Source organism: Nyctereutes procyonoides, unplaced genomic scaffold (genome assembly GCF_905146905.1).
Source record: "Nyctereutes procyonoides isolate TBG_1078 unplaced genomic scaffold, NYPRO_anot_genome, whole genome shotgun sequence".
In the NCBI taxonomy this organism is placed as follows: Eukaryota; Metazoa; Chordata; class Mammalia; order Carnivora; family Canidae; genus Nyctereutes; species Nyctereutes procyonoides.
Window position 1 is genome coordinate 6,134,826 of NW_026575140.1, and position 27,466 is coordinate 6,162,291.

General features: G+C 55.2%; 1 protein-coding gene across 1 annotated transcript in view; it reads left to right on the forward strand.

The window, feature by feature from the left end:
• Positions 1 to 7,811: 7,811 nt before the first annotated feature.
• The window catches only part of CDH5 (cadherin 5), a 32,087-nt gene continuing 12,432 nt past the window's right edge, over positions 7,812 to 27,466 (forward strand). Inside the window, exons 1-6 of the mRNA XM_055306155.1 lie at positions 7,812 to 7,930; positions 19,691 to 19,901; positions 23,844 to 24,132; positions 25,131 to 25,247; positions 26,179 to 26,343; positions 27,216 to 27,403. Of these exons, the coding sequence (XP_055162130.1) occupies positions 19,710 to 19,901; positions 23,844 to 24,132; positions 25,131 to 25,247; positions 26,179 to 26,343; positions 27,216 to 27,403 (951 nt within the window). The 5' untranslated portion in view covers positions 7,812 to 7,930; positions 19,691 to 19,709. The remainder of the gene's footprint in view (positions 7,931 to 19,690; positions 19,902 to 23,843; positions 24,133 to 25,130; positions 25,248 to 26,178; positions 26,344 to 27,215; positions 27,404 to 27,466) is intronic.

Below are 27,466 nucleotides of genomic sequence, written 5' to 3' on the forward strand. Positions count from 1 at the left end.
GGGCTGCAGAGGGCGTCAGGGTGTTTAATTCCAAGCTGAGGAGCTTGGACTTTGTCTCAAGCGTAAAAAGATGGTAGCTGTCATGCAGGAACTGGCAACAAACAGCAGACTGATGGGAAAAGAGGTGGGATGGGGTGCGACAGGGTGCGGGAGGGCCATAGGAGGGGTTCCAGATACGAAGGCCCTGCAGGGCTGGCCTATGGAACAGGAGGAGGGGCAAGCCATGCCCCACCAAGCCTTCTTACCCCCCAGGACTCCAGATGCTGATTCCACCCCACCCTCCCCAAACTCCACGGCCCTGACCCTAGTCCTCCTTCACCCCAGCCAAGGACCATCATATGTTTCCTGCAAGCGGCCCCAGCCAGGCCTCAGAGGTGGAAAGAAACTTTCCCAGAAGCACAGAGTCCTGAGTTGTTCTCAGGATGGTCCCTGAGCCCAAGGCAGAGGAACCCCCGATGGCAGCCAGAGTCTCAGACACAGGAGGTGCAAAAACAGCCCGAGGCTTTGAAGAGTTGTCCACACAGACGAAAGACCCCCAGCTTCCTCTTCACCGCTGGTCTGGCCGCAAGGCCCAGTTTAGAAGTGTCCCTTTCCTGCCACCACCTGAGAGGTAACAGGCTCGGAGACACCCCTGTGACTGTGAGCCGCAGCACAGGACTAAGGAGGATTTCTGTGGGCTGGTTAGGGTCTCTCGTTCCCCTTCTGGTTCTCGGTGGCATGACAGGTGGGTGAAGTGGAGGATCCCCAAGAAGTGTGCCAGCCTGAGTGACCAGTCCCATCCAATCTGCCTTGAGTTCTCCCTGGCAGTTCCCTTCACTAGGACTGGCTCAGACCCCATCAAGAGGCAGGACTGACCTGCCCCTGACCCACCTTCCTGCCCTGCAGATGGCAAAGGCTCCAACCCATTGTTCTCCAAGACACTTTGACGGAGGACACAAGGAATGTGGGGCCTAGAGACAGGAAGTCCTAGTTTTCAAGGGATGAGTTCTCTGCCAGACCCAGGCCTGCCCTCCAGATGGGGAAGCAGGGTCTTTAGTCTCATCCTGTCCCCAGCTCGCTGGGCCACCCTGAAGCAAAGCTCTGACTTCTCTGGGCCACTGCAGGAGATGGGGGTACAGAAAGCCTTGTTGGTGGGGTAACCAAGACAGGTGATTCCAGGTAATGCAGGAGGAAGGTGCTGCCCGAGGCCTGGCCCTCCCTCGGCCCGGCTGTACCCTTCAGCCCATAATGCCCCATACACACACACAGTCAATCCACCTGGGCACCTTCCATGCTTTACTTGTGTGCTCTTACACGTACACATGCAGCCACACAGCCGCCCAGCAAACACTGCACACGCAGCACTTGCACCCACACCCTCACGTGTACACAGGTGATCTTGCACACTCACGTGTGCCCCACCATCCACCTCGGTGGACGTTATTCTCATGACTGACATTTACTGAGCACTTACTGCACGCCAGTGACTGCTCCGTGAACGTGAAGCTTTTCAATAACCCCAGAAGGAAGACACGCAGTCGCTCTCACTTTACAGAAGGGGAAACTGAGGCACCAAACGCTATGTCCAGGATCAGCCGGACTGTATGTGGCAGGCATGCCCAGGACATGACCACAGGCACCCTTCAGAAGCCTCACCGGCTGCTCCGTGGCCCTCTCAGCCTCACAGCACGGGAGTACCGCTTCCTACCAGCCTTCCCCGGATGTTGTGGGAGAAAAGTGAGAAACATCTGCGAAAGTGCTTGGCGGATAAGGTATTGTTCTCACTGTCGGGAATTCAATTCCTGCTTAGCCAGTCCTTTCCTGGCCGAGGAGAGGCCCAAGTCCAGCTCCAGCGACTGCACCTGCGCGGCAGCCCTGGCTTGAAGTTCCGCAGCCTGCAGCCTCTTCCCGACCTGACCACAGGCCCCCAGCCTGGACCCGGCAATGCCCCTAAAACTCAGGGCTCCTTGGGTCCCTGCCCAGCATGAGGCCCCAGGTGTGCCCCTGCCTGAGCAGCTCTCCACCCCCCGCCTCGTCGAGCCAGTCTGCGATCACCCCCCGCAGAACCCCGGTGCTTCCCCCGTGGGACGGCTTCTCCTTCCCGAGTAGGCCTCGGCGCCTTTGACCTTACCACTCCCTCTGCCTGGCCAGTCCTCCCTCGCTCTGTGCTTGGGGAACTCCTGCCCAGCCTTTCAACATCTCGGGACCTCGTCCTCCAGCAGCTCCCCGAGGCCACCTCCCAGCACCCCCAGCACAGGGCACACACCCGTCACCAACCTGGCCCCACGAGTGCAGCTCACACTAATCCGACACATCAAGGACAAGGACCTGGGTCACCTCTGCATCTCCCATGCTCAGCACAAAGCCAGGCAAAGCCTAGGCACCATTAACAGTATATTTTAATAATCAACAAGCATAAAACATTATTACACAATGCCAGGTTGTCAAGAGTAGGATGATGTAAAGTGAGCACTAAACTAGGGACCAGAAGACAAGGACTGGAATCCTGGCTCTGCCACTAGGGAGCTGTGTGACCTTGGGCAAGTTACTGAGCCTGAGTCTTGGCTCCCTCATAAGAAAAATGGAAATATGAATAGTATTGACACATCTCGGGGCTGTAGCAAGGAACCATTACACAAGAAAATAGGGGAGGGAAGGGCACCTGGGTGGCTCAGCCAGTAAAGCATCTGCCTTTGGCCCAGGTCATGATCCCAGGGTCCTGGGATCGAGCCCCGCATCAGGCTCCCTGCTCAGGGCCTGCTTCTCCCTCTCCCTACGCCTGCCACTCTGCCTGCTTGGGCGCACATGCACTCACTCACTCTCTCTCTCTGTCAAATAAATAAGTAAATAAAGTCTTTAGAGACTCCCGGGTGGCTCCATGGTTGAGCATCTGCCTTTAGCTCAGGGCGTGATCCTGGGGTCCTGGGATTAAGTCCTGCATCAGGCTCCCTGCGTGGAGCCTGCTTCTCCCTCTGCCTGTGTCTCTGCCTGTGTGTCTCTCATGAATAATAAAATCTAAATAAATAAAGTATTTTAAAAAGAAAAAATAGGGGAGGGGCCCAAAAGGCTTTGAAACCCAACAGCGGTGCAGGTGGACAGAAGCTTCCCAGGGGCATGATGCTTCCCGGAATGGGAATGTGGGGAGGCTGGTGGAGCTGTGGTGTGTCTGAGCTGGGCACTACGGCGCTAGGAGGCTCTGGGCTGGCAGAGGCTGGAAGCAGAGCACCCTCGGAGGCCGAAGCTGGAGCAGCTCCCCCGAAGGCTGGACCTAGGGTGTGGGGCAAGGCCTAGCCCACAGAGGAGCCCTGGCTGGAGCTGGCCAGAGCCACACTGGGCCACTTGACACTGTGGGCAGAGCACACACCCCCGCCCCCGCCTCGGTCACCACGAACGCTGAAGAGATGGAACCCAGATGGCGCATAATGATGCTGAGGTCGTGGCCGTGCAAGACTCCGAAGTCTGCCGGGGCTTTGTCCCTTTCACTTCCCTGGGTGCGCACCCCGAGCCCGGCACAGAGCTGGGCACCGGCAGGGCTGAGGGGCTGACGGCTTGATTGGCTCGGCCGCCCCGAAGCCTCTCAGGACAGGACGCCCCACGCCAGGCGCCCCACGGACACACAGGCACAGCCAGCCTTGGGCCCGCCTCGCCACACCAGCCACTCACGCCCGCATCCTTCCACGCGTGACACCCTCTCTCCGCACACGGGGCCCCCGAACTGCAGCGGCCCTGTCCCGCCCGGAGAAGCCCTCCCCGCTCTGGGGAGCTGAGGCACCCCCACTGCTCCTCCGTCTGGCCCTGTCCCCCGGTCCCTGCTTCCCCCAAGGCATCGCCATCACCCCCACCGCAGCCCTGAGCCCCCCGAATCCCTCCTCGCCGCAGCGAAGCCGCCTGGCCCATGAGGCCTCGCAGGCCGGCCCCCCACAGGAGCCCCACACGCCCGTGGCCCGAGGCGCCCAGGGAGTCTGAGCCCCACGCGCCCTCCCTCCTCAGGGCAACTGCAGGACAAGAGTGACACCTCGGCCAGCGCTTCTGTCAGAGCGAGCCCCTGACACGACGCAGGGAGCACAGCCCAGGATGGCTCGACGGCCACGACCCCCCCCCCCGACGTGCCCTGACATGCGTGCCTCCACGGCTGCCCGCGGCCCGCTCCCTCCGTGCGGGGGTGGACAGCCCCCGCCGAGGACCCGGCCCATGGTGGGTGGCCGCATGCCAGCGAGCCACGGTGCCAAGTCCCCGCTCGGACACTCACCGCGCCAGGAACCCGCGTGCAGGGAGGCGCGAAGGGCGCACGGCCCCGATCCCGGGAGGAAGGAGCGGCGGGGGCTGTGAAAGGGGTCTTGCGGGTGCTGGGGGGGCCCGGGGCACGCCGGCGTGGCAGAGTCGGTGGACAGAGGCCGGCGAGCAGGCCGGGGCGCACAGAGAAGGCAGCCCGGGAGGCGCAGAGCGCAAGCGACGACCCAGGGACGAGAGGCTGGCTGGCCTCGACGCCGTGCGCAAGGCGGCCCGGCACCCTCGTTGACGGGCCCCTAGGGTGCCAGCTGGGGGGCCGGAGAGCTGGGGCCGACGAGGACACGGCCTCGGAGACAGGCCGGGGTGGGAAGGGCCACGCCACCACTGACAGGCTCTCATGTGGGAAAGCGTGTAACTCACTGCCTCTGTTTCCCCACGCGCGGCGGGGATGATGACGGTCCTGCTCCGGGTGCCAGGAGCCCCCGAGGGAGAGCTCCACAGGTGTGCTCCCCAGGCCCGAGCACCCCGAGACCTACAGACACACCACGGGCCTCGGGTGCCCCGCCAGCCATTCTGATTCCATCCGCCGGGGGGGGGGGGAGGCCCAGGAATCTATTTTTAACAAACCCAGGATCCCCAGTGATCCCGCGGCAGGTGACCTCAAGGCCACACATTAAGAAACGTGGTTGCTGCGGTCCTGTGTCGTCTTCTCTGCCCCCTGGACAGCCCTGCGAAGTGCGGCCAGGTAACCCATTTCACAAGTCGGGAGAGGCTCCGGGAGGCTTGTCAGCGGCCCCACGTCACATGGCCAGTGAGAGGCCAGGGCAGGACCTGAAGCAGGTCTGCAGCTCTCCCAGCAGGCGTCACAGGCCGAGCCCCCAGTCAGCCTCCGCCCTGAGACGACGCGGGTACCCCAGGCCCTGCCGCCCCCACTGTCGCTTCCTCCTCCACTGTTAATCAGGCCTCGCAGACCATCCCATTTCCTGCCAGCCCACCAGCTGCCTCCTGTGCTCCCGATGGCACTTCCTGGCCTTGTGCCCTCCCAGCACCCCCTCGGCCTCCAGAGGGGGGCTGGAGCAGGGGCTGGGAGGTGGCAGAAATCGGGCACAAGATCCCCAGGGGCCCCAAGGGGCACGAGCCCTCCTCCTGTGGCCTGGACGACTCTGCAGGTGCCCATGTGCCTTCCCCAAGGGCTCACGCCTGGAGGGCCATCCCCCTGTTTACAGACGACAGGAACAGCAGGCTTCAGGGCAGAGGTGACTTCCCATGGACTGGGAATACAAAGGGAACTGGCAGATGGTGCCAAGACAGCCCCTGTCTGCATGTGCCACCAGCGCCAAGTCTGAGATCCAGCAGGAAGTGATGCCAGGCCAGCCCGGCCCCATGGGCACGTAGGCCCCAGAATAGGCAGGCAGCACCAGCTGGGGGACAAGGGTCCGGGGCTGCGGGACAGGAGACGGCACACTGGCCCGTCTGGGCTCCTCCAGGGCCACCCCCACCCTCTGACAGGGGAAGGCAGAGTTAAGCCTGTTGGAGAAGAAAACAAGAAAACGCTGCGCCTTTGTTTGTTCATTCCGCCAAAAGTGATGGAATGTGCTGGATCCTGTGCCGGAGCCGCCTCCAGACCATCCCCCTTCCACAGGTCGCTCTTCTCCCACCAGCATCATTTAGCCTCACCATCTGCTGGAAGTCCCCGCAGCACAAACACAGCTCTACACGCGCACACACACACACACACACACACACACGCAACCTCCCCTTTCTCACTCCCGTCCACTCTGAGTCTCGGGAAGGAGCGATGATCACACACATCTCCCCCTTGGTCTCCCTTCGCTGGCCCCTCTGATCCGCCCCGTCTACTCCTTTCCACCTCACCTGCTCTGCCCACAACTGTCTGTGACTTCCAGCCTCCAAACCCACCCTCCCCTCACCCAGACTGACCCGGCTGACACCCCGTCCTCTCCTTGCCTACTGTCCGCGGCCCTGCCCTCTCCGAGCTTGCCCCCTCCCCCACTGGGCTCTCCTGGAAGATCTACAAACGTGGGAGGCCAGGGAGCTCCCTCCTAGTGAGTCATTCACCCCCAAGGCCTCAGGTAGATAAGCCATAAATAAGCTCAGGGCTTCTGAACCTCATCTCTAGGCCACCTGTATCCACCCATCGCCAAATGCCAACCTGGCATCACCATCTGGGCGCCTAAAAGCCATCTCAGGGCACCTGGGTGGCTCGGTCAGTTAAGAATCTATCTGCCTTTGGCTCAAGTCATGATCTCAGGATCCTGGAATCAGGTCCCCCATTGGGCTCCCTGCTCTGCGGGGAGTCTGCTTCTCCCTCTCCCTCCACTGCTCCCCCTGCCTGTGCTGGCTCATGCACACACATGTATTCTCTCTTGTCAAATAAATAAAACCTTTTAAAATAAATAAATAAACCAAAAATAAATAAAAGCCATCTCAAACTCAACATGCCTGAAACAGAGAAATCCTGAGCTCCCCTTCCCAAAAAATATTCTCCTACTCTGTCCCCCATCTCCGTACTCACATCTACAGATTTACTGAGTGCTCCTGGGCAAGATGCTTCCCCTCAGGTCTCTGTTGGTTCAGTCCTATAAAGGAACAAGTTTGGGACTTCCCAACCACTCACCCATGGGAAGAGGCAACCATTCAGAGGACGGATTCCCATTGCTCACGCTGGGAGAGTCCACATCAGTTGAGCTGGAACAGGGCCCCGGGATCTGCAGTTTCTAAAAGCTCCTCCTAGGACTCGAAATTCACAGAATCTGAGCCCATCCTACCCCCAGCTGCTTGGTTCTGATGGACTGATCCCACCTTCAGCTTCATTCTGACTCTTGTTAATCTCAACCACCATGTGAGGCTGAGGCTCTGATTATCCCCACTTACAGATGAGGGAACCGGGCAATGGGGGGACATGACTGGCTCCGCAGTCACAACAGAAGCAGAGCTAGCGCACTTGACTCCACTTGATATTCCCAAACTCAAATGCCCCCACCCCAAACCCTGGCTGCTACCTTAGAGCTAGAACCCATGCCCACCTCCATCAGGGAGAGGCCAACCTGGCTGGCCCTCCGGAGCTAAGAGCTGGTTTCCCATCTCCCACCCACCCCACCCCCAAAGGCCCTGAAGCCTCCCCATCACCGGCAGTCTGCCCCCCTTCCAGCATGTCACTGGTCACCTGGGAAAATCTGGCTCCTGGGCCGGGCTGACCCAGGCTGGACTTCTGGCTCTGCTACCCCCTGGCTGGGTAGATGAGCACTTAGAGACTCTCAGTGCTCTGAGTTATCAAAGGGGGTGATGACACCTGCCCTCAGGGTTACAAGGAGGATGAACTAAGGACTGTGGTGAGTGCTGGGCCCAGGGCCCCACAGCTGAGGCCTGGGGTTGGGGTCTGAGCTGGGTGTCCCGGGTCGGATCCAGGCCTGGGCCTCTGTGAGGAGAGCCTGGCGGGGCCGAGGCAGCCGCCCACCACAGGGCCTGCCTATCTGCAGCCAGCCCGGCCCTCACAAAGGAACAATAACAGGAAACCATCCCAGGGGGAAGTGGGCCAGGGCCAGCTGGAAAACCTGAAGGGGCGGCAGCCAGGCCTCCCTAGTCGGCCGGGTGTGGCTCCCCTCAGAAGCTATCGGCTGAGCTCCACAGAGCTCCACACCAGCTCAGCCCCAGCCGGACCGTCAGAGGGAACGAGGACACCTCTGAGCCCGCGAGCACGGTGAGTGAGGAATCCCCGCACCCCATTCCACCCCAGACTCGGGGCATGTGCCCACGCTGAGAGGGTGTCTGGCTTCCTGGTATGGAAAGCGGCCATTGTCAGGACCCCAGGCAAGAGCCATTCTTGGGGGGCAGACCATGGCTCAGAGCAGGGCTGGGAAAGCGTACCGAGCGGCGGTGCCATAGACACAGACGGGCATTCTCAGGGTCAAGGGCTAACGATGTGGCTCTTCCACATGTAGACTCTCCAACCCTATGTGACTGGAAGGCCCAGTGGCTTCCATCGGTGCCATGATCAGAGAGGGCGAGAGTCTGTCTGAGGTGCCAGCACACCAGAGGTAGAGGACCAACCCCAGGCCTAGTCTCCCTAGGGTGGCCCTCCTCCATGGCCTGACATCATCCCTCCTGCCAAAGTTGTGAGCTGGCATCAGGAGAGGAGCCCTGGAAGGGGAGCTCTGAGCCCTGGGCCCTGTCAGCCAGTATCCCCACTGTTAGAATAGGCAAGCCGAGGCTAGGCTCCAGGCACCTGAGGCCCTATGGATCCCTCCCCTCCCTGCCCTGGACACTGCAGGTGCCATGTTTGAGCTATGGGAGCCTATGGGAGCCTACAGGAGTCTATGGGAGCCTATGGGAGCCTACGGGAGCCTATGGGAGCCTACGGGAGTCTATGGGAGCCTACAGGAGCCTATGGGAGCCTACAGGAGTCTATGGGAGCCTACAGGAGTCTATGGGAGCCTACAGGAGCCATGGGAGCTACAGTGAGGAAGGCAGCCCACCTGGATGCCCCAAGGTTGGGACCTCACAGGCCTCATATTTTAGAGAAGTCCCCCCAAAAGACTTGAAAGCAAGCAATTTAGGGTGAGATCCCCAGATCTAGCTCCTTCCCATGCTGCTTTGGGAAAATTACTCAGCACCTCCAAACCTCTGTGTGCTTGTCTGAACAATGGGACAGGGACTCATGCCAGCCATCATGGAAACTGGAGGTGATCAGGATAAAAGGGTCTAACTGATGGAGCTCATGATTCTACTACTGCCAATGAATCCATAAGTTCGATGCGTCCTTTCTATGTTCCTCAAGGGAGGCAACTGAGATTGGGCAAAGAAAGAGCAAGAGTGGGGATCTGAGCCAGGATCAAGACCCCAAAACCCAGATCCCAGACCCTTCTCAGCATCAAGGAGCTCCTCCATGTCTCAGCTTTCTCATCTTTAAACCAGAGGAAAATAGCCTTCACGAGTCCATTAAAGGAGGCAATGTACACACCAGGACTGGCGCCAGGAAGGGCTCACAGAAGGGGGATCTTCAAGAAATCACAGCTGAATTTACACTCCCCCAGAGCCAATGTCATAGTGTTTTTGACCCTGGGTCAGTAAGTCCCCAGTGGGTGGAGGTGGGGGTGCAACAGAGAGGATGTGTACTCAACCCTTCTCCTGGCAAGCACTCTGCACCAAGCTCATTCCCTACCCCATGGATGATGCTGCTGTGTGAGTGGGACAGATGGGATCCCACAAGAGATGAAGGGCATTCCACAGAGGCAGGAAGCCTGGGTAGCTCAGAGGACTCAGGAAGGCTGGGTGGCCACAGGGGACACTGGAGGCCATGAGTGCCAGGACCAGGGCCTCTGGCTCACCTTCAGGTGGTGGGGAGCAGCGGAGACCAGTCACCTTTGGGCCCTAGCCTGGAGGGCAGCAGGTAACCTGCAAGGGACCCAGGAGCTGCTGAGCCCCCGGGCAGCCCTGCCAATTCCATTGTAAGGCAGCAGGGGAGGTGTCCACTGGCCTTGCAGGGGTTAAGCTGTCCACCCCACAGTTTCAACCTGACCAATTGTGCTGCGAAACAAGGGCCGGACATGGGGGCAGGAAACCAGAGGGGCCACACGGATTTTCTCTCAAAGTTGGCTGACTCACAGCCCTGCTGCTGCCTTGGGGACACAAGGTGAACACAGTGGCCACTCGCTCTAGAAAAATCTTCGGTTTCTTGCCTATAGGGACCCATCCCTGCTACTGCCAGCACCTCTCTCCACCCCCCTCGGCATCCTTGAAGCTACTAAAACAATTCCTATTTGACAAAGGGGACCAGGGAGCTAAGAGAAATCAAGCAGCCAGTCCCAGTTACACAGAAAGCGTGAGATGGAAGCAAAATAGGAGTGAGGCCAGCCCCTCTGACCCACAGCCCCACCACACTCCATAGTGAAGCTCGGAGAGAGGATAAGTCAGGGAGGGTTAAACCTGACCATTTAAGCCACACAATCAGGCAGGAGGACAAGCCAGAGGCCTAAAGATCCTGGAAGGAATGTTCTAGGAGACAGGTTCTACCCTGAGGAGCTTAGCTTCTGGCTAGAGGATACTAAAAAGTCCATCCTGACCCAAGTCCCAGATGTTGCATAGAAAATTTGCAAAAGGCTTCCTGGAGGAGGAATATGGAGAGGGCTTAGGTCTGCTCTCCAACCTTCAGTCTTCTAACCTCTCAAGGGCAAGGCATGGACCAAAGGTTCCCTAAACTCATTCAGGGACCTCCAGATTGTCTGCCTTGGGACAGACACAGTAAGAGTCAGATCCTGGCAGGCACAGGTATTGGGAGGAGGGGAGGCAGGGACCCCGCAGCCAGCCAGGCAGTGAATGAGATTTCCTTCTGGAGAAGAACAGAGGAGGGGTAGGAGGTGGGCCCAGGGCAGAACCGGGAAATGAAGTCAGGTGTGAGTTGGCCCGACACGCCGCAGCCACCAGGCTGGAGTCGGTGGGTACGTAAGAGTCAGGACCGCCTGCATACTTACTGAGTACCTACTGTATACCAGGCTTTCCACCCATGATCTCATTTAATCCTCCTGACCAGAGAGGTAGCCATTTTTGCGTCCATTATCGAAGAGGGAGCTGGGGCCCACAGAGGCAAGGGATGGGCCTCAGGCTACACAGCTCTTGAGCAGCTGGGCCAGTACAAATAGGCAGGGACATGTGGGGCTCATTCTGTTGCTCCAATGACTGCCTCAGAGCCTCAGTTAAACTCAGGAAGCTCAGAGAAGACTGGAAAAGGCTCCCTGGTGGAGGTGACGGGTGCTCTCCCCCTGAAACCTGGAGCTGCCCCATTAGAAGATAGGGCATAGAGGCACCTGGGTGGCTCAGTTGGTTAAGCGTCTGCCTTCAGCTCAGGTCATGATCCCCCTTCGGCTCAGGTCATGATCCCAGGGCTCTGGGATTGAGTCCCACATCAGACTCCTTGACCAGTGGGGAGCCTGCTTCTCCCTCTCCCTCTGCCTGCTGCTCCCCCAGCTTGTGCTCTCTGCCAAATAAATGAATAATAATAATAAAAAAAAAAGACAGAAGGCAGACTGGATGATCCTAGAGCCCAGAAACCCAGCACAAAATTGTCTGAAATCACAAACGAGGTCTGGTGAATTGCTAATATCGACTTGAAAGATTGTACTGAGGATTGAGGGACTGAGTTCAAGTTCAGTGGAAATAAATATTGTGATCCTGTAATCAGTGATGTTTGCCATGGGTATGGAAAGGGTATGACAACCTGTGCGCTCTGCTTTGCCAGGCCTACATAAACAGTCCCTTGCAGAGGGACAGGTGTGTGTTCATCAGAGGATAATCTTGTTGTCCTCAAACAATCAAAATCCTATTGGTGGTGTGTCTAATGTGATGGACCACCAGAGATGCTATTTGGCGGCAGGGGAGATGCTTTTGAGCTATACCCCAGGTTGCACCTGCTCTGACCACCCAAGGTCTTGCCTGCAAATATGCAAATTTGTTTTAAGTCCTGCAAGTGAGGAGGGAAGCAGTGACAAGACCAGAACTGGAGACTGAGGCAGGCTGACAGGCAGCAGTACAGACAACGACACCACAAGGTCCAGGGCCTTGAGTTCATGCAGTGGGATGCTGGGATAAAGTGAAGACCTAGCCCAGAACCCACCTGGTCAGAGATACTGAGGCTAGGAAGCAGAGGCAGCAATCCTAGGGTCCTGCTGGGGCAGGAGTCAATCCAAAGGGAGGCCACCAGGGGCTTGAAAAGGAGGAGGGCATTCACCCAGGGGACACAGCAAGCAAGGGCATCTGTGCAAAGAGCCTCCTAGAGAGAGGAAGAGCAATGTGCATTCCAGAAATGTCTAGCTCTCCTCATGGCAGGGAGGGGCGGAGATGACAGAGAGGAAAGCCAGGGGGATGAGCAGGAACCATGCCATGCTGGGCCCTAAAACCAGTCTCAGGAGCCAGGCTTCATCCTGCAGGCGGTGGGGAGCCAGGGAGGAATGGGCAGCAGCGGAGCAGCACTATCAGCATGAAGGGGAGCCGAGATGGGGAATCTGCTGGCAAAACTCTAAGGGGAGGGGATCACCTCTGGGACCTACAGGAGCAGGTCCCTAGCCTGAATTGAGCCACAAACTAGGAGAAATTGAGCCACTGGTCCCAAGGGGCCAGTTCGTAGCTGCCCAATCCTGCCTCCAACACACCCCACACCCAAGGCTCCCAGGGCCTCCCCCTTCATCCTCCCATGTCTGTGGCTGCCACAGCTCAGCTGTAAATGCTGGGGGGGCGAGTGACAATGTGGGAGTCCCTGAAGGAGCGTGGGGATCACTGGCTCCAACCTCTGTCCTAGACTGAGGCTCAAGGTGGGGAGGTGGGAAAGCAACAAGGAGGGCCACCCAGGGTCACACAGAGAGCGGGGGCTGCAGCACTTGCCCCTCCCGCAGGCCCAGCCCCCACGCAGCCCAGCCCCTAATCCCTGACCCGGGGCCTCTGGGCTAGAGTCCAGAGCCTGTGGGAGGTTTGGGCTGGGACTGATCATCCTGTCCACCCTCGAGGCTGTGCCTGGGACTGGATTCAGCTGCCAGACCCTGTCCCACTGATGTGGGTGTACTGAATGGGAGCAGAGGGGCTGCTCTGCACAGCAGAGACTCTTCAGGAGTTGGAGAGGGCAGATGAGTGGGGACGGGGGTGTGTACTTCCATAGACACAGCTGACAGCGTTGTGTGTCCATGTGGCATGAGGATGTCATGTGTGGATGTTTGACCTGCAAGCTTCCTCTACTTCATCCCAAAGGGCCCTCCAACCTGCCTGATAACCTCTTCAGGCCTAGGCCTAGACTCAGCCCCTGAAACCTCAGGCTTCAGCAGGGCTCTGGTCAAGTCAAGAAGCAGGGGTCCGCTGGTGGTTGGGGGCAGGACTAGCCCAGGGGCACCTGCCCAGTTTCCCTGGTGAGGGGCTCCCAGCTGGTCCAGGCTTCCTAGGGTCTATTTAGCTGCAAAAGGAGCACCTCTGGCCCCTCCCCTATGTCCCCCTAGCCTTTGAAAACCCAGAGCAGAACAGACTTCACAGCCCCTTTGAGACCAAACCCCATTGACAGATAGGGGCCACAAACAGAAAGGGACCAAAGGGAGGTTAGCCTGATGTCCCAGAGCAGGTCAGAGAGGGGCAAGACTCACTCCTGGACTGAGACCCTCCAGTCAATCTGGGCCCTACTGGCGCCCACTTCCAGCTTCTTGCTCTCCTCCATCAGCACATCTCACAATTTAAAGCCCCATGATGGGGATCCAGCCTGTGTTTGCTCCCCATGTAGAGTTCAGTGCCTGGGACACAACAGGTGCTCAATAAATGTCTGCTGAGTGGCTTTGTAAGCCCAGGGCTCTAGAGAAGGCTTCAGAGAAGTGGGCACATGTGACTAAATCCAGGCAGAGGGGAGAGAACCTCAAGGGCAGAGGCCAGGAGGCTGTGACCCAGCCTGGTGGGTGTTAAAGTCCTGCAGGCTGGGGCTGCTGCTAGAAGCCCACCAAGCACCCCCGAGACCCAGTCAGGTAACTGGAAAGAAGCAGAGGCAAAGGCGCCCACACTTGGCTCGACCTTCAGAGCCACCCCTTGGTCCTCAGGCTCAGCCCAGGCATCTCCCATCAGTGGTCCCACCCGCTGCGGAGAAAGACCTGGAGCCGACCTCCCATCCGGCCATAGGTGAGCCCAGCTATCCCCCAGATTCTCTGAGGCTCCCCTGCCCCTTCCCCCGGGTTCCATGCCCACTCACCTTGGACCACACACTCTGAGCCCCCCAGACCGTCCCAGACAAACCGAGGACACAGAGGGCCCACCCTCATGCAGGAGTTCATTTGCAATTGTCCCCAAAAGACTCTAAGAGGGCTCCAGGGATGGGACACCATCACAAATCCTGGGTGACAGGGACACAGAAAGGCACCCGGCCTCGGTGAGCCCACCGTACACATCTGAGCTGCCAGGCAGATCTCCATGCCCCTCAAGGCTGTTGTCGGGCAAGTTCCCAGGGCAGCTCAGCTGGGACTTTCAGTGCATAGAAATCACTTCCAGAATCCTCAGACCCTCCGCTCTTCCATCATACCCCAAATCCACTGGGCAGCCTTCCAATGGCTCCCAAAACCTGGTGAAGGTAAACGGCTTATAAGAAGGGAAGAGCTAGGGGATCCCTGGGTGGCTTAGCGGTTTAGCACCTGCCTTTGGCCCAGGGTGCGATCCTGGAGTCCCGGGATTGAGTCCCGCGTCGGGCTCCCGGCATGGAGCCTGCTTCTCCCTCCTCCTGTGTCTCTGCCTCTGACTCTGTCTCTGTCTCTCTCTCTCTCTCATAAATAAATAAATCTTTAAAAAGAAAAAAAAAAGAAAGGGAAGAGCTAAAGTAAGCCTGACCCACACCTCCAGAGGTGCGGCCAAGGGCAAGCCTGCCTCCAGCTGTGGGCATAGCAAATCCCTTGGGCCGACTTTCTCTCTATCAGCAGTAGGAGGAGAAACAACTGTCTGACAAAACCCTTCCTCTTGGCCCCCATTTTGGAGGCCAAATTTCAAACACAAATAGTAAAAGACCCAAATAAACGTAACTTTTCAGATGGAAAAGTCCCTCGGGCTCCTCTGGGTTTGGGTGTGGGAGGAGCCCAGGATTCAGAAAAAGATCTGCATGAGAGTTCTAGACCCACCACCCATGAGTCGTTTGTCTCTGTGCCTCAGTTTCTTCCTCTGGGAAATGGGGCAAGTAATTCCTCCAGCCTGGAGTAATATGAAAACCAAACGAGACAGCATCTGTGAAAGCCAAACACGGAGGGTGGTTGTTTATTATCTTTACATGTGAGCGTCACCAAAGAGTCAAAGAGAGAGTAGCATGGTGCGGAAAGCAATATTTGGGGTGAAAGGCAGCCTAAGTTCAAATCCCAGCTCCATCTCTTGCCGCCCACTGAGCCGGGATGAGTCACTCCACCTGTCTGAGCCTCATCTGCACAGGGGGATGACTACCTTGCAGTCTACACGACTTAAATAAGATGCCATGCACCACTGTGGAGGTGCTCGGGGGTGTCAGCCCCACTCCACTGCCCCAGGCAAGAAGGGGCTGGCTTGAGAGGGCACTCTCGGGGCAAGCTTGTGAACGGACATGGGATTATATGATCCTCATCCCTAAAGTCCTGCCACCCAGCGACACACCAGTGACGTGGGGTGACTCGGGGAGCCAGTGCCACCCCTGTGTTGTCAAGGGATTTCTCTCCAGGGGTCGCAGCAGGGCCCCCACTGGACAGAGACTAGCATCCAAGGGGATTTTCTGCACGTTCAGAGAACACTGTGTGTGGAGCCAACCAAAACCCACCAAAGGCTGAATGTCCCCTGTGAGCCATGTGGCCAAAGCCTATGCCTGGTGGCCTCGCTTTAAGTCCAGCGTGGTTATTCACTTGGATGATGGCAGCTGTCGGCCCTGAGACCACTAGCCCATCCACGCAGGTTCCAGCAGAGAGAAAGCCATGCTCGTGTTCACTGTATCAGACAGGGTTCCGGGGGAAACAGAAGTTACCACCCGACGGGGTGGGGATGGGGGTCAAAGTCAGGGACTTGATGAAGGAAATACCACAGAGCCGTGAGCGAGATGAAGCGAACAAATTACCTGTTGAGACAAACAGAAACCGGCAAGAGCAGGAAGCTGGAAGCACCGCAGGGCTGGAGGCACGAGGAGGAGGCACATTTCCAGAACCCAGGAAGGGACAGAAGCCGGGAGGTGCTGCCTAACAGGAGCGTGGGCATGGACAAACTCGGCCGCAGCAGGGGACACACACCGGGGCAGAGAGCACTGTGTTAAGGAGCAACACTGGTAAAGGGACGACTCAGTGATGCAGAGTCAGTGTCAGAGAGGACGTACCCACGTTCGGTTTCATTGTTAGCTACTGTTCTTTGCAAATACTTTTGAATTCAGGCCTGAAAACAACCCTGAGAGGTAGATGCTAGTGTTCCCATTGTACAGATGGTGAAACCAAGGCTCTGGGGGGTAAATGTCTCGTGCAAGGTAATGTAGTGACAAAGCAGTGCAGCTGAGGTGCAGTAAAACCAGAGCCCACGCCCATCACCCCGTGCCACCTGAGCCCGAAGAGGAAAGACCCATGCGTGTCTTGTGGCTGGTCTTGGGGAGCAGGGAAGACAAGATGGGGCAAGACAGAATGGTGTTCTCCAGGAAGGAGAGGGAGTTGTGACTTGAGCCTGTGGCAGGGCCTGGGCATCAGTGCTGGGACCAGGCCCAAGCTTGCGCTGCAATGGGGGATGCCAGAGAGGCTCTGGACGGCCAGATGGGGGGGCCGTCCTGGGTTCCTTTTCATCTCTCACCCCATGTCCCCTCCCCAGCAGGTCCTGCTCACTCTACCTCAGAAGCACACTCCAGGCCCTCCCCTCCTAATCCCGATCTGGGTGACAGTGACCACCACCCTGGGCCTCCCCTCTTCCAGCCTTTCTCCTCATTGTAGCTGAGACCTCTGCAAATGAGAACACTTCACTCTCCCACCACCTTAGGGAAATCTCTCTCCCGAAGCTGCCCTACAAGGTTCCTTGCAACCCGACGGTACCCATTTCCAATGGCTGAGCCAACAAACTACCCCAAATGTGGTGACTTCAAACACAATTTATTTCCTTTTTATCTTATGGCTCTGGAAGGCTGAGGTCTGACATGGGTTTCAGTGGGCTAAAAATCAGAGCCGCGTTCCTCTGGAGAGCTAGGGGTGAATCTGTTTCTCAGCCTTTTCTGGCTTCCAGAGGCCCCACATTCCTTGGCCTGGGGTTACACATCACACCAATTTCTGTCTCCAATGTCACGTCTCCTTTTTCCTGACTCGGACCCCCTTGCCTTCATCTTTTAAGGATACTGTAAGTGTATTATGCATAACCTGGTCCACATGATCCAGGACCATCCTCCCTATCTCAAGAGCCTTAACTTTATCATATCTGCTAAAAGTTGTTTTGCCATAGAAAGTAACATATTCACAGGTACCAGGGATTTAGACATGGACATCTTTGGGGAGCTGATACTCAGCCTACCACACTGACCTGGTCACCTCTTCCTGTCTCTCACCCCTTGCTGCTCATTTCCACCTGACCCCAGGGGGGGCTGCTTTGGTTCTTCAAGCACAGTGATCTTTTTTTTTTTTTTTTTTTTTTTGGCCTCAGGACCTTTACATGTCCTCCCACCTGGAATGCCCTTCTTTCCCCTGGTGTTCCTAAGACTAACACTCAGATGCTGGTTGAAGTGTCATCTCTCTGAGAGGCCTACCTGACCTCAGCGTCTCAGTCAGCCACCCCCACTCTCTGTTGTACTCCACCAGTTATTGCTAACTGGTATTGCTAACTGGTTTTTCCCAATTCACTTATTTTCCTGGTGTTCCCACTATAGTGAGCACTCCCTGGCCTTGCTCACTATTGGACCCCAGTGCCCATTACGGAGCCCACATACAGTGGGCACTCAATACCCATTCGGCTCAGTGCACAGGTCCTCACTCTGTCCTGCCTAAAGGCCTGAAGACTCTCTCTCCCTGTTTCTCAATTTCACTTATGCTCGTTTTACTTTTTCATTTTTGAGTCAATTCTCACTTGGGAGGAAGAAAGAACCAACACTCAAAGTTCCTTTGAAGGCAAAAAAGGAAATGACGCGCCAGGTCTGAGCCCAGTGGGCTGGGGCAAGGGCATGCCGGCCACCTCCCCTGAGTCAGGACCAGCTTCCTGGCCAGCACGCCCAGCCTCCCCAGGTCTTTGTTCACTGCCTTCCTCCCGCCTAGAATGGTCACCCTATCCACGTCCTACGTCAAGGGACACCGAGCTGCCTCCCCCAGTTCCACCATCTCACAAGTGAGGAAACTGAGACCCAGAACCTCTCCCCAGGCACACAACACGTGCATTCTGGGGTGTGCTCCAGCACTCTGTCCCACCCAACCCTGGGAGCCCACTTCCTCCTGGGCCAGCTGCAGGGACTACAGGGTGGGGGCCTCAGATGCTAAGATCAGCAGACCCGGCCGGGCTAGCCCAGCACAGACATCCTGGGCCCTCACTGAGGACAGCCTGGCGCCAGTGGCTCAGAGGAAATGTTACTAGAGTTTACAAACTTCCTGTAACGTAGAGAATCTAGGCTCCCCTTCGGGCCAAGGTGGGGGACAACCTTGGACGGTGGCCTCCCTTCAGTAGCCCATGGTCCTTGTCTCTTTTCAGGCAGGAGCCCTAGTTCCTACTCCCACCCACCTGCCCTCTGCCCCCTGAACTAACCCAGGAGCCACAGATCAGAGACACAGGGACGCAGCATGAGTAGATTAATGGGGTCAGGGTTGAGAGGGCACAGTAACAGCCAAAGTCACAGCCTTCATCCACCATAGGGCAGTGGGGGAAAAAAATCCCCCTTCCTGGAATTCAGGATAAAGCCATGCCCTGATTTCTGGTGACCCAAGATCCTGGCCCAGGCTGATTCCCTGTCCCCAGGGCTGCCTTTTAGGGTCTGCAAGCACCCTGGGCACTGCACTTGATGCCTGGTTTCATGTTCTTCTGTATCCATCTTGAAATTCTTAATATTTTTTGAACAAAGGGCCCCACACTTCCATTTTGCACTGGGCCCCACAGGTTACGAGCCCAGCCTCTCAATCCCCTGCCCCCTCTCCCCACTACACACACACTCCTGCTCTTGTGATAGTTCCTAAACTGATCACCAACTGTGAGCTCTGGACCTGGTGAGGGCCTGACCCTCCGGGTTAAGACACTGGGGTTTCCTAAGAACTTTCTGAAGACAGCATCAAAGCAACGCTGCCACAGGGGCTCTCGTGCTGGCCGGGGGGCATGTTTGTTCAGAGGCATCTTTAAGTCCCACCCGCAGCAGCTGTTAGGACAAGAGGGCAGAGGGGAAAAAACACGAACTTGGTTCAAGTCTGGCTCTGCTGCTCACAGTCTAGGCGATCTCGGGAATGTTAACTAAAGCCCTCTGTTCCTCGGCTTATTGGTCACATGAGGGTTATAATTATATCCACCCCTAGAGTAACTAGGAAAATTAAATGGGATGACATATGTAAAGTGCTGGGAACAGTGTCATGCTCGTAATAAGTACTTGATAAGTGACAGCTGTTGGGGTCAGACACCAAGACTCCATTCCCAGTCCCACCACTGGCTCCAGCATGAACTTAACCTCTCATGTGTAAAAGGAGGGTTACAGGGGTGCCCACAGCAGAGAGCTTAGGGAGCTACCATCAGCATCTCCTTTAGAAAACCTTCCCTACAGCCCTCCTTGGGGCTCCACGGTCGCCTGCGCTCACTTCCACACTAGCACATGTGACACTTCAGTAGGAGGTGTCTCTGTGTCTGCCTTCCTCTCCTAGATCGAAAGCAATTTGGGGGCAGGAACAAGCATCTGGTTCTGCTGGTATCAGCAGCGAGGAAAGGATGGCAGAGTGAACACATAAGGGAAGTGCAGTCATTCCCGGGAGCTGCTCACCCCCGGGGTAGTGACCGCCATGCCCTGGTGGGATCTCCTCTCTCTCCCCAGATTGGTGCCTCTCAGGAAGATGCGGGCGCTCGTGCTGCTGCTCGCCGTGGCAGGCACCTGCCTGGTGGAAGCTGCAGCCAGTTCCAACGCTGCCCCACTGGACCCCCCCGGCGTGCTGCTCACCCACCGGCGCCAGAAGAGAGACTGGATTTGGAACCAGATGCACATCGATGAAGAGAAAAACACCTCGCTACCCCATTATGTGGGCAAGGTAAGGCTCAGGCCTCAGGGCAGGAGCAGCGTCAGCAGCACTCGGCCCATAGTGATGCTGATGGTGGGACAGATGGTGACACAGACTGACTGTGCCGACTGTAGGTGTGGGGCCCATGGCTGTGAAGGTAACGGTGGTAGAGGTGCTGGTAGTGGTGGCAATAGTGGCGATGACGATGAAGGAAAAGCAGTGGTAGTGACAGTGAAGGGCAGGTGACGCCAGGGCAGCTGAGGGTGCCGCCAGCTGGGGACTCTCCCCCCAGCCGCCTACAGCCAGCGACCGTGCCCACGGGCTCCTCTGGCTCCCTAGAACGGCTGGGAAATCGAAATGCCTCAGTATGGCCACTCGGAGAGAAAGCTGCTTGACCGGGGTCACACATGGAGACCCGGCCAGGGCCTGAGGAGAGCCTGGCCCTAAGGAAACACAGGGTTCCTGGCTTGCAACACAAACGTGACCTCTGCGTCACAGAGGAAAATGTCGTCAACCCACCTACATCTTTCCCAATGGGATAACTGTGCCGTGAATCAGCCACTGAGAATGGCCAGGCCCGAGGAAAACCTGCAGGATGAATCAGAAGAGTCCGCAGAATCAGGAAGAGTCCGTGGAGGCCACCTGCATTGTGAGCAGCTCTGACACAGAAACCTTTAGAGGGCTCTCCTCCTCCAAGGGTCTTCGAGCAGCAGGAATTGCGTCAGGCCTGCCATCATCTGCCAACAGCGTGCGCTTGGCACGTGGCATGCGGCCAGGAGACAGAGAAGCCATATGCAGTCCCCACCCTGGGAAGGAACAGGGTCCCTGGAAGAGGCAAGGATGAGGCCCCAAGAATCACCTCCAGGCTCCCAAAGATGTAATCTGAGGGAAGGAAATCTCTGTTTATCAAGGCCCACAGGCCGGAGCTTTTGTTTACAGACTGGTTGGACAATGGGAGTGACCCTAAGCAGACTTCTGAATCCACAAATATGGGTCAGCATGGCTTTCAGCATTAAGATGTTATGTCCAAATATAGTGATAATTAAAAAAAAGAGAGAGAGAGGGAGAGAGAGAGAGAGGCCTCCCAGAAACCTGTAGCTTCAGCCTGATTAGGAGAAAAATATCAGATAAATTCCAGTAGAGAACCATCTTACAAAATATCTGACCAGTATTCCTCAAAATTGTCAAGGTCATCAAAAGCACTCAAAGTCTGAGAAACTGTCACAGCCAAGAGGAGCCCAAAGAAACGCAAATGATTAGATGTAATGGGATATCCTGAATGGGCTCCTGGAACAAAAAAAAGGCCATGAAGCAAAAACTGAGGGAATCTGTATGAACTATGGCCCCCAGTTACCACAAATGTCACAGTATGGGTCCACTACTGAGAACAAAGGCATCGTACTAACATAACGTCAACATAAAATGTTGATCATCAGGGAAACTGGGAGCAGGATGCCTGAGAACTCTCTGTATTATCTTCCCAATTTTTCTATAAATCTAAAACTGTTCTAAAAAATTAAAAGGTGGAGGGAAGGAGCTTATACTCACGTGGAATCTTATGTAGAATTCCAATAAAATAGATCAAAGTGCAACCGATCCCCATCACTACCCCTGCCCACGTGGGCCCTAACGCACCCCACCCCCAGAACCAAGTCTGGAACTACCATCTAACCCTGAGCAACTCACCGAGTCCCAGACTGTCCCTTCTCCTTGAACCCCTACTGTTCCCCCAAGCCACAGGTTACAGAGCTGGGGCATCTGCTTCCTGCCTCCTGACCCACTGTTCGCCATACATCCAGGTCCCTTGGGACCTCCTCATGAACCCCCCTGGTCCCTGTACGTCACAGCCCTGCTCCACTCAAGGCAGAGGGTCCTCATTTCCTGTTTCCACTTCCTCACCTTGCAGCCACTTCTCCAAGCTCTGGATCTGGCTTCCACCCCACCACCCCCCACTCTGATGCTGCTCCCACCGAGGGCTCCAAGGTCTGCACTGCTACTCAGCCTTAGGGATGTTTTCCAAACTCACAGGATTTAACCACACCCTTTCTGACACTCCCTCTCCTGTCTTGAGACCCATCTTCCTTTGTTCTTGTCAGACACCTTCACTCAAGGCTCTTGCTCCCTGGACCTTTAAATCCTGCCCTTCCTCAGAGTCTCAACCCTGAGAGCAAGAATAGGGTCTGGGTTAATTCTATGTTTCCAGCGTGTTGCTTGGCACCTTATTGGAATTCAATTTACGTATTTTTAATTGAATTGCACTGTATTTTTTTTTAAGATTGTATTTATTCACTCATAAGAGACACAGAGAGAGAGAGAGGCAGAGACACAGGCAGAGGGAGAAGCAGGCTCCACGAAGGGAGCCCAATGTGGGACTCGATTCTGGGTCTCCAGGATCACGCCCTGAGCCAAAGGCAGGAGCCAAACCGCTGAGTCACCCAAGAACTGTATTTTTTGAACATTCAAACCATCAGGGCACCTGGGTGTCTCAGTGGCTCAGTGGCTGAGCGTCCGCCTTTGGCTCAAGGCATGATCCCAGGTTCTGGAATCAAGTTCCACATCAGGCTCCCTGCAAGGAGCCTGCTTCTCCCTCTGCCTGTGTCTCTGCCTCTCTCTGTGTGTGTCTCTCATGAATAAATAAATAAAATCTAAAAAAAAAAAACATCTATGAGAATACTGCTTTACATGCATGAAATATGATTCTCTTATGTTCTGAAGGCTATTTCTAAGATTCTATAAATGAAATGTTCAGCACTTCTTACCTATATCTTTTAACATATGGATCTATCATGAATAATAACAGGTATTTATTGAGAGCCCATGCAAGTTGCTTTACGTACATTAGCTTCCAAATCTTTTCCTAAATCTTGTTCCTTACAGCACTAATAGTATGTGTTACAAAGAAAAAGTGTTCTTACTATAATGGGAAGTCCTGAGCTAAAGCTCATTAGAGTTTTTTCCTACAGGACTGTGCATCATAAAGCTCCAAGAAGAGAATATTTTGTGTACCATTCCAAAACTAAATTGACCAGGACCAGCGGTGTGCTGATAAATGCTTGACAAGTGGTTCTCCAGGAGAAAAAAAAAATCCTGATTCCTAGCATTCGCTCATTTCCATTTGTATGTAAATACTCTCACCATGTCTGTTTGAAACTTCCAACTTGATGGCACTGAAGGCAGAGTTGTGAAAAGATATGTCTTAACACAGCATTGTGTGGTATTTCCATCATTCAACACATGGGCATAACCTCAAGAACATAGTAAAATGAGGAATTTTGAGTAGGCTACCCTTGTTTTTCATAGGATTCATTTACCTGATAAGTTCATATAACTGAATTTTTAATAATGGCTATATTTAAAATCAGTTCACAAACATTCCTTAAAATGTAAGTTGGCTCTTGAGAGCCAAGCCAGTGCAAGCCATCCCCAGCTCACTGGAATTTTCGTGTGAAATAGCAAAAAGACACCAGTGTTTCCTGGAATTCACTTTCAGAGGTACCGTTCTGCTCATGAGAGCAGCTCAACATCAAAGATGATATTATCTCCACTTTACAGATGAGGCTACCACAACTCAGAGGCTAAGTGACTAGTAAGCAGCAAAATACCCCTTGCCTTCCACTGGCGCCAAATATACTCTTTCACTCAAAAATCTTTCTGTAAGCACTTGCAGTGTTCCCAGCGCTGTTCTAGGCAACTAGGGCAGTCATGTTAATGTGTTCCCAGCGAGCTGGCTGGGAACAGTGCGCTAATGACCAGTCAGAGATGAAGGTGCCGCATTCAGGATCCCTGGCCAGCACCACAGACGCGTACGCACACCCCCGTGCAAACATGCAGGTGTGCCGGACACACGGGTGCATACATGCCGGCATACCTACATACACCTGAACGCTCACAGATGGGTGTGCACACACACACACACACACACACACAGCCACCCCTGCCCATCCTCAGCTCACGGTTCCTCTTCCTTCCTAGATCAAATCGAGTGTGAACAGCAAGAACGCAAAGTACGTGCTCAAAGGAGAATCTGTGGGCAAGGTGTTCCAGGTCAGTGAGGACACAGGGGACGTGTATGCCTTTGAGAGGCTGGACAGGGAGAAGATCTCTGAGTACCACCTCACAGCCCTAGTGGTAGACAAGGACACCAAGAAGAACCTAGAGTCTCCTTCCAGCTTCACCATCAAAGTTCATGACGTGAATGACAACTGGCCTGTGTTCACGCACCGGCTGTTCAATGCATCTGTGCCAGAGATGTCAGCTGTGGGTACGTGCCCCGTTTGTACCTCACCCCACCCCACCCCCGCTGCCCATCCCCAGCCTGAAGGCACCTCTCCCATCAGCAACTTCACTGCCTGGGGTCAGAATTTAGTGAGTTCAGTGCAGCTGCTATTTTATATGGCTTGAAAGAAACAACAGTCCCTTAAGACTAAACTCTGACCTAGCCCTAGACTGAACCCTGATCCTGATCATGGACTGAGCCCTGATCCTGATCATGGACTGAGCCCTGATCCTGATCACAGACTGAGGCTTGACCATCAGAGACACACACCTGTTTCACTACTCTACAGCAAACCCCACCCACTGCTCTGACTCAGGACTGGCATTCCAAGAGCGCGGCCTTTGCACGGAAAGAATACCAACTCTGCTACCACAGTGAGAAGTCATCTCTAGGATCCATACAGGAGTGGAGGGAGCAGAACTACAGCCCTTACCCCAATATGCAGCACCAGCCTGGATCCCAGGCCTCTCAAAGTTACTACTTCTCAATTCCACTCCAGCCTCTAGTAGATACCAGAAAAGGATTCCCTTCCCCACCCCTTGGTCCAAGTTTCCAGCCAAGAACCTGGGAGATCGTAACAGATCTTCTTGTAGAGTATGGGGATCCTGGAGTTCAAGAGAAACAGAGATGTGATACTCACCTTCCTGTTCTTTTGTTCTCCACCCTCCAGGAGAAGGAAGGGCAGCCCTTCAATCTCCTCTATCTCTCCTCATGACCCTACCCCTCCACGCCCTCCCTCATTTTTCCCACTACTAAAAACCACCTATTCTCTTTGCCTCCTTCAAAGATGACCAGTTGACCCTCCAGCACTGCCAGCACTCTGCCCCCATGCAGGCTTCTCAGAAAACAAAGCAGTCTTTTTTCCTCCAGGACCTAAGGAAAATGGGTTAAGGGAACAGCCTGGGCCCTATCTATCCTGATCCGGGAATGGGGAAAGGGGCCAGCAGTCACAAGGCAGTAACCCCTGGATTCTCTTTCCACAGGGACCTCAGTCCTCCGCGTGACAGCAGTTGATGCAGATGATCCCACTGTGGCAGACCACGCCTCTGTCATGTACCAGCTCCTGAAGGGAGAAGAATATTTTGCTATTGATAATTCCGGTCTGTGTTACTAACCCTCTGGGGCAGGCGCTGGCTTGGAGCAGGGTAGAGGGGGATACTCTAGACTGCAGAAGCTGAGGCAAGTCAGTCTGACAGGTGTCACCTACCACCCAACCACACCATCCTGTGGAAACGGTTCCTTGATGCACGTTAAGACAGGGTGACTGGTGAGGGCAGAAGGAAGCAGACAGCTGCTGAAATAAGGACTCCAGCCCAGGAAACAAAATCAAGACCTGAGCAGTGACACAAGAAGCAGAAGAGAATGCTGGTCAGCAGCTGTGGGTGTAGAGTCACACAGATCGGGCTTCCAAAAGCAGTTCTGCTACACGCTCCCTCTAAAGACCTTAGGCGAGGCAACTAACCCCTGGGAGCCTTAGTTCCCTCATCCTGAAGATTTGAAAATGTATATTTATTTTGCATGGCAGCTGTGCAGTTTGAATTGAATAACGTATAGAGAATATGTGGCCCATAGCACATATCCACTCAGTGTAACTTTAAAAACTGTAAGGACTGAGTTTGGGAAGCAAGACAAAAGTCCAGGCGGTCAGGCCTGGGGCACACTGTCTTTCGGAAGGATGGCAAGTACACAGCTCAGATACCACCACAACCGATGACGTGCCAAGGCAGGTATCACTACTCCATCATAGCACTCTTTCCACGCTAAGCCTAGCCGTGGCCTCACACTCTTTCTCAACACCATGCTCCAGGCAGCTGGGACCAATATCCGACCACACCGTTTGTGCAGCTTCAGTCTAGCAGAGCAGAGTGTGAAGGCAGGAGGTAGTTGGCCAGCGGTTCTCAACCTTGGCTGCATAGTGTAATCAACTGGGGAGCTTTTAAGTCAGGAGGTGCTCTCTGGATAAGGCTTGGGCACCAGTGTTTTCTTAAAGCCCTCCAAGTAACGTGGCTCCTGCCTGGACACTTTTTGCAGGCCTCATTTTCACGACAACCAAAAACTTGGACCGAGAGACGCAAGCCAAGTATGAGATCGTGGTGGAAGCACGAGATGCCCAGGGCCTCCGTGGGGAGTCAGGCACAGCCACAGTACTGGTCAACCTGAAGGACATCAATGACAATTTCCCCACCTTCACCCAGAGTGAGCTCTACCCCAGGGCCTTGGGTGGCAGGGGTGTGGGGGTGGTGATAATCCAAACTCAGTGACCTGGGGAATCCTGTGAAGAAGCCCAGGGCCCTCTCTCTCTCCCTTGACCCCAGGGTGGGCCTCAGGCCCAGTAAAGTCATTTTGGTGCAGAAAGAGGCTCCTCCCCATCCCTGCACACATTCCTAAGGCTGTCCAAATGCCACCTGCCACAGTGACCTCACGGGCCACAGGGAAATCACACTCCCTGCTGTTCCACTATCAGGAACAGTTTCACCCAGTTTCTATGGGCTAGGAAAAATCCAGGCCCTAGCTAGAAAACCCCCATAAGCTGGTGGGCAGGAGTATGGCAAATTTCCATATCCAAAGCCAAGTCTGGGCCCGGAGCCCACCCACACTGATGTCTCCCCTCAAAAAATGTCTGATAAGAGATTTTCCCCTGCCTCGGTTAGGGCTGGGAAGGAAAGTCAGATGGTTCATCACTTATACCCTCCAATGCTGAGGTGTAACAGAGGCTCGGCCATCCCAAGGATAGCCTGAAGTGGCCTCACTGTACAGGACAGAAGCTCCCTAAGGGTAGGACTTGTCTCTCTTGTCAAATGACAGGTCCCCTAGCAAAGTACCTAGCATACAGTAGGTGCTCAATTACTATCTGTTAGATGGATGGATGGATGGATGGATGGATGGATAGATAGAGCAGAACCTCTTTGCCTTGGGACCCCGAATTCCAATGGTAGTATTACTATTATCATTATTATTATTTTATTGTGCCCCTTTCCTGTATAAAAATGTATTGGGATAGTATAAGGGATAACCCCCTTGTCTGTCTCATTAACCCAATGCCCTCGGGGCCACCCTATCTACATCAGCCAAGTACATATTTGCCGTGCCTGAAGACATCCGTGTGGGCAGCTCCTTGGGCTCTCTGTTCGTTGAGGATTCAGATGAGCCCCAGAATCGGATGACCAAGTACAGCATCGTGCAGGGTGAATACAGGGACACCTTCACCATCGAGACGGACCCCAACCACAATGAGGGCATCATCAAGCCCATGAAGGTTTGTAGACAAGCAGCAATGACATCAGATGTAAAGTTTGGGGCTCCCCACATCACCAGGACT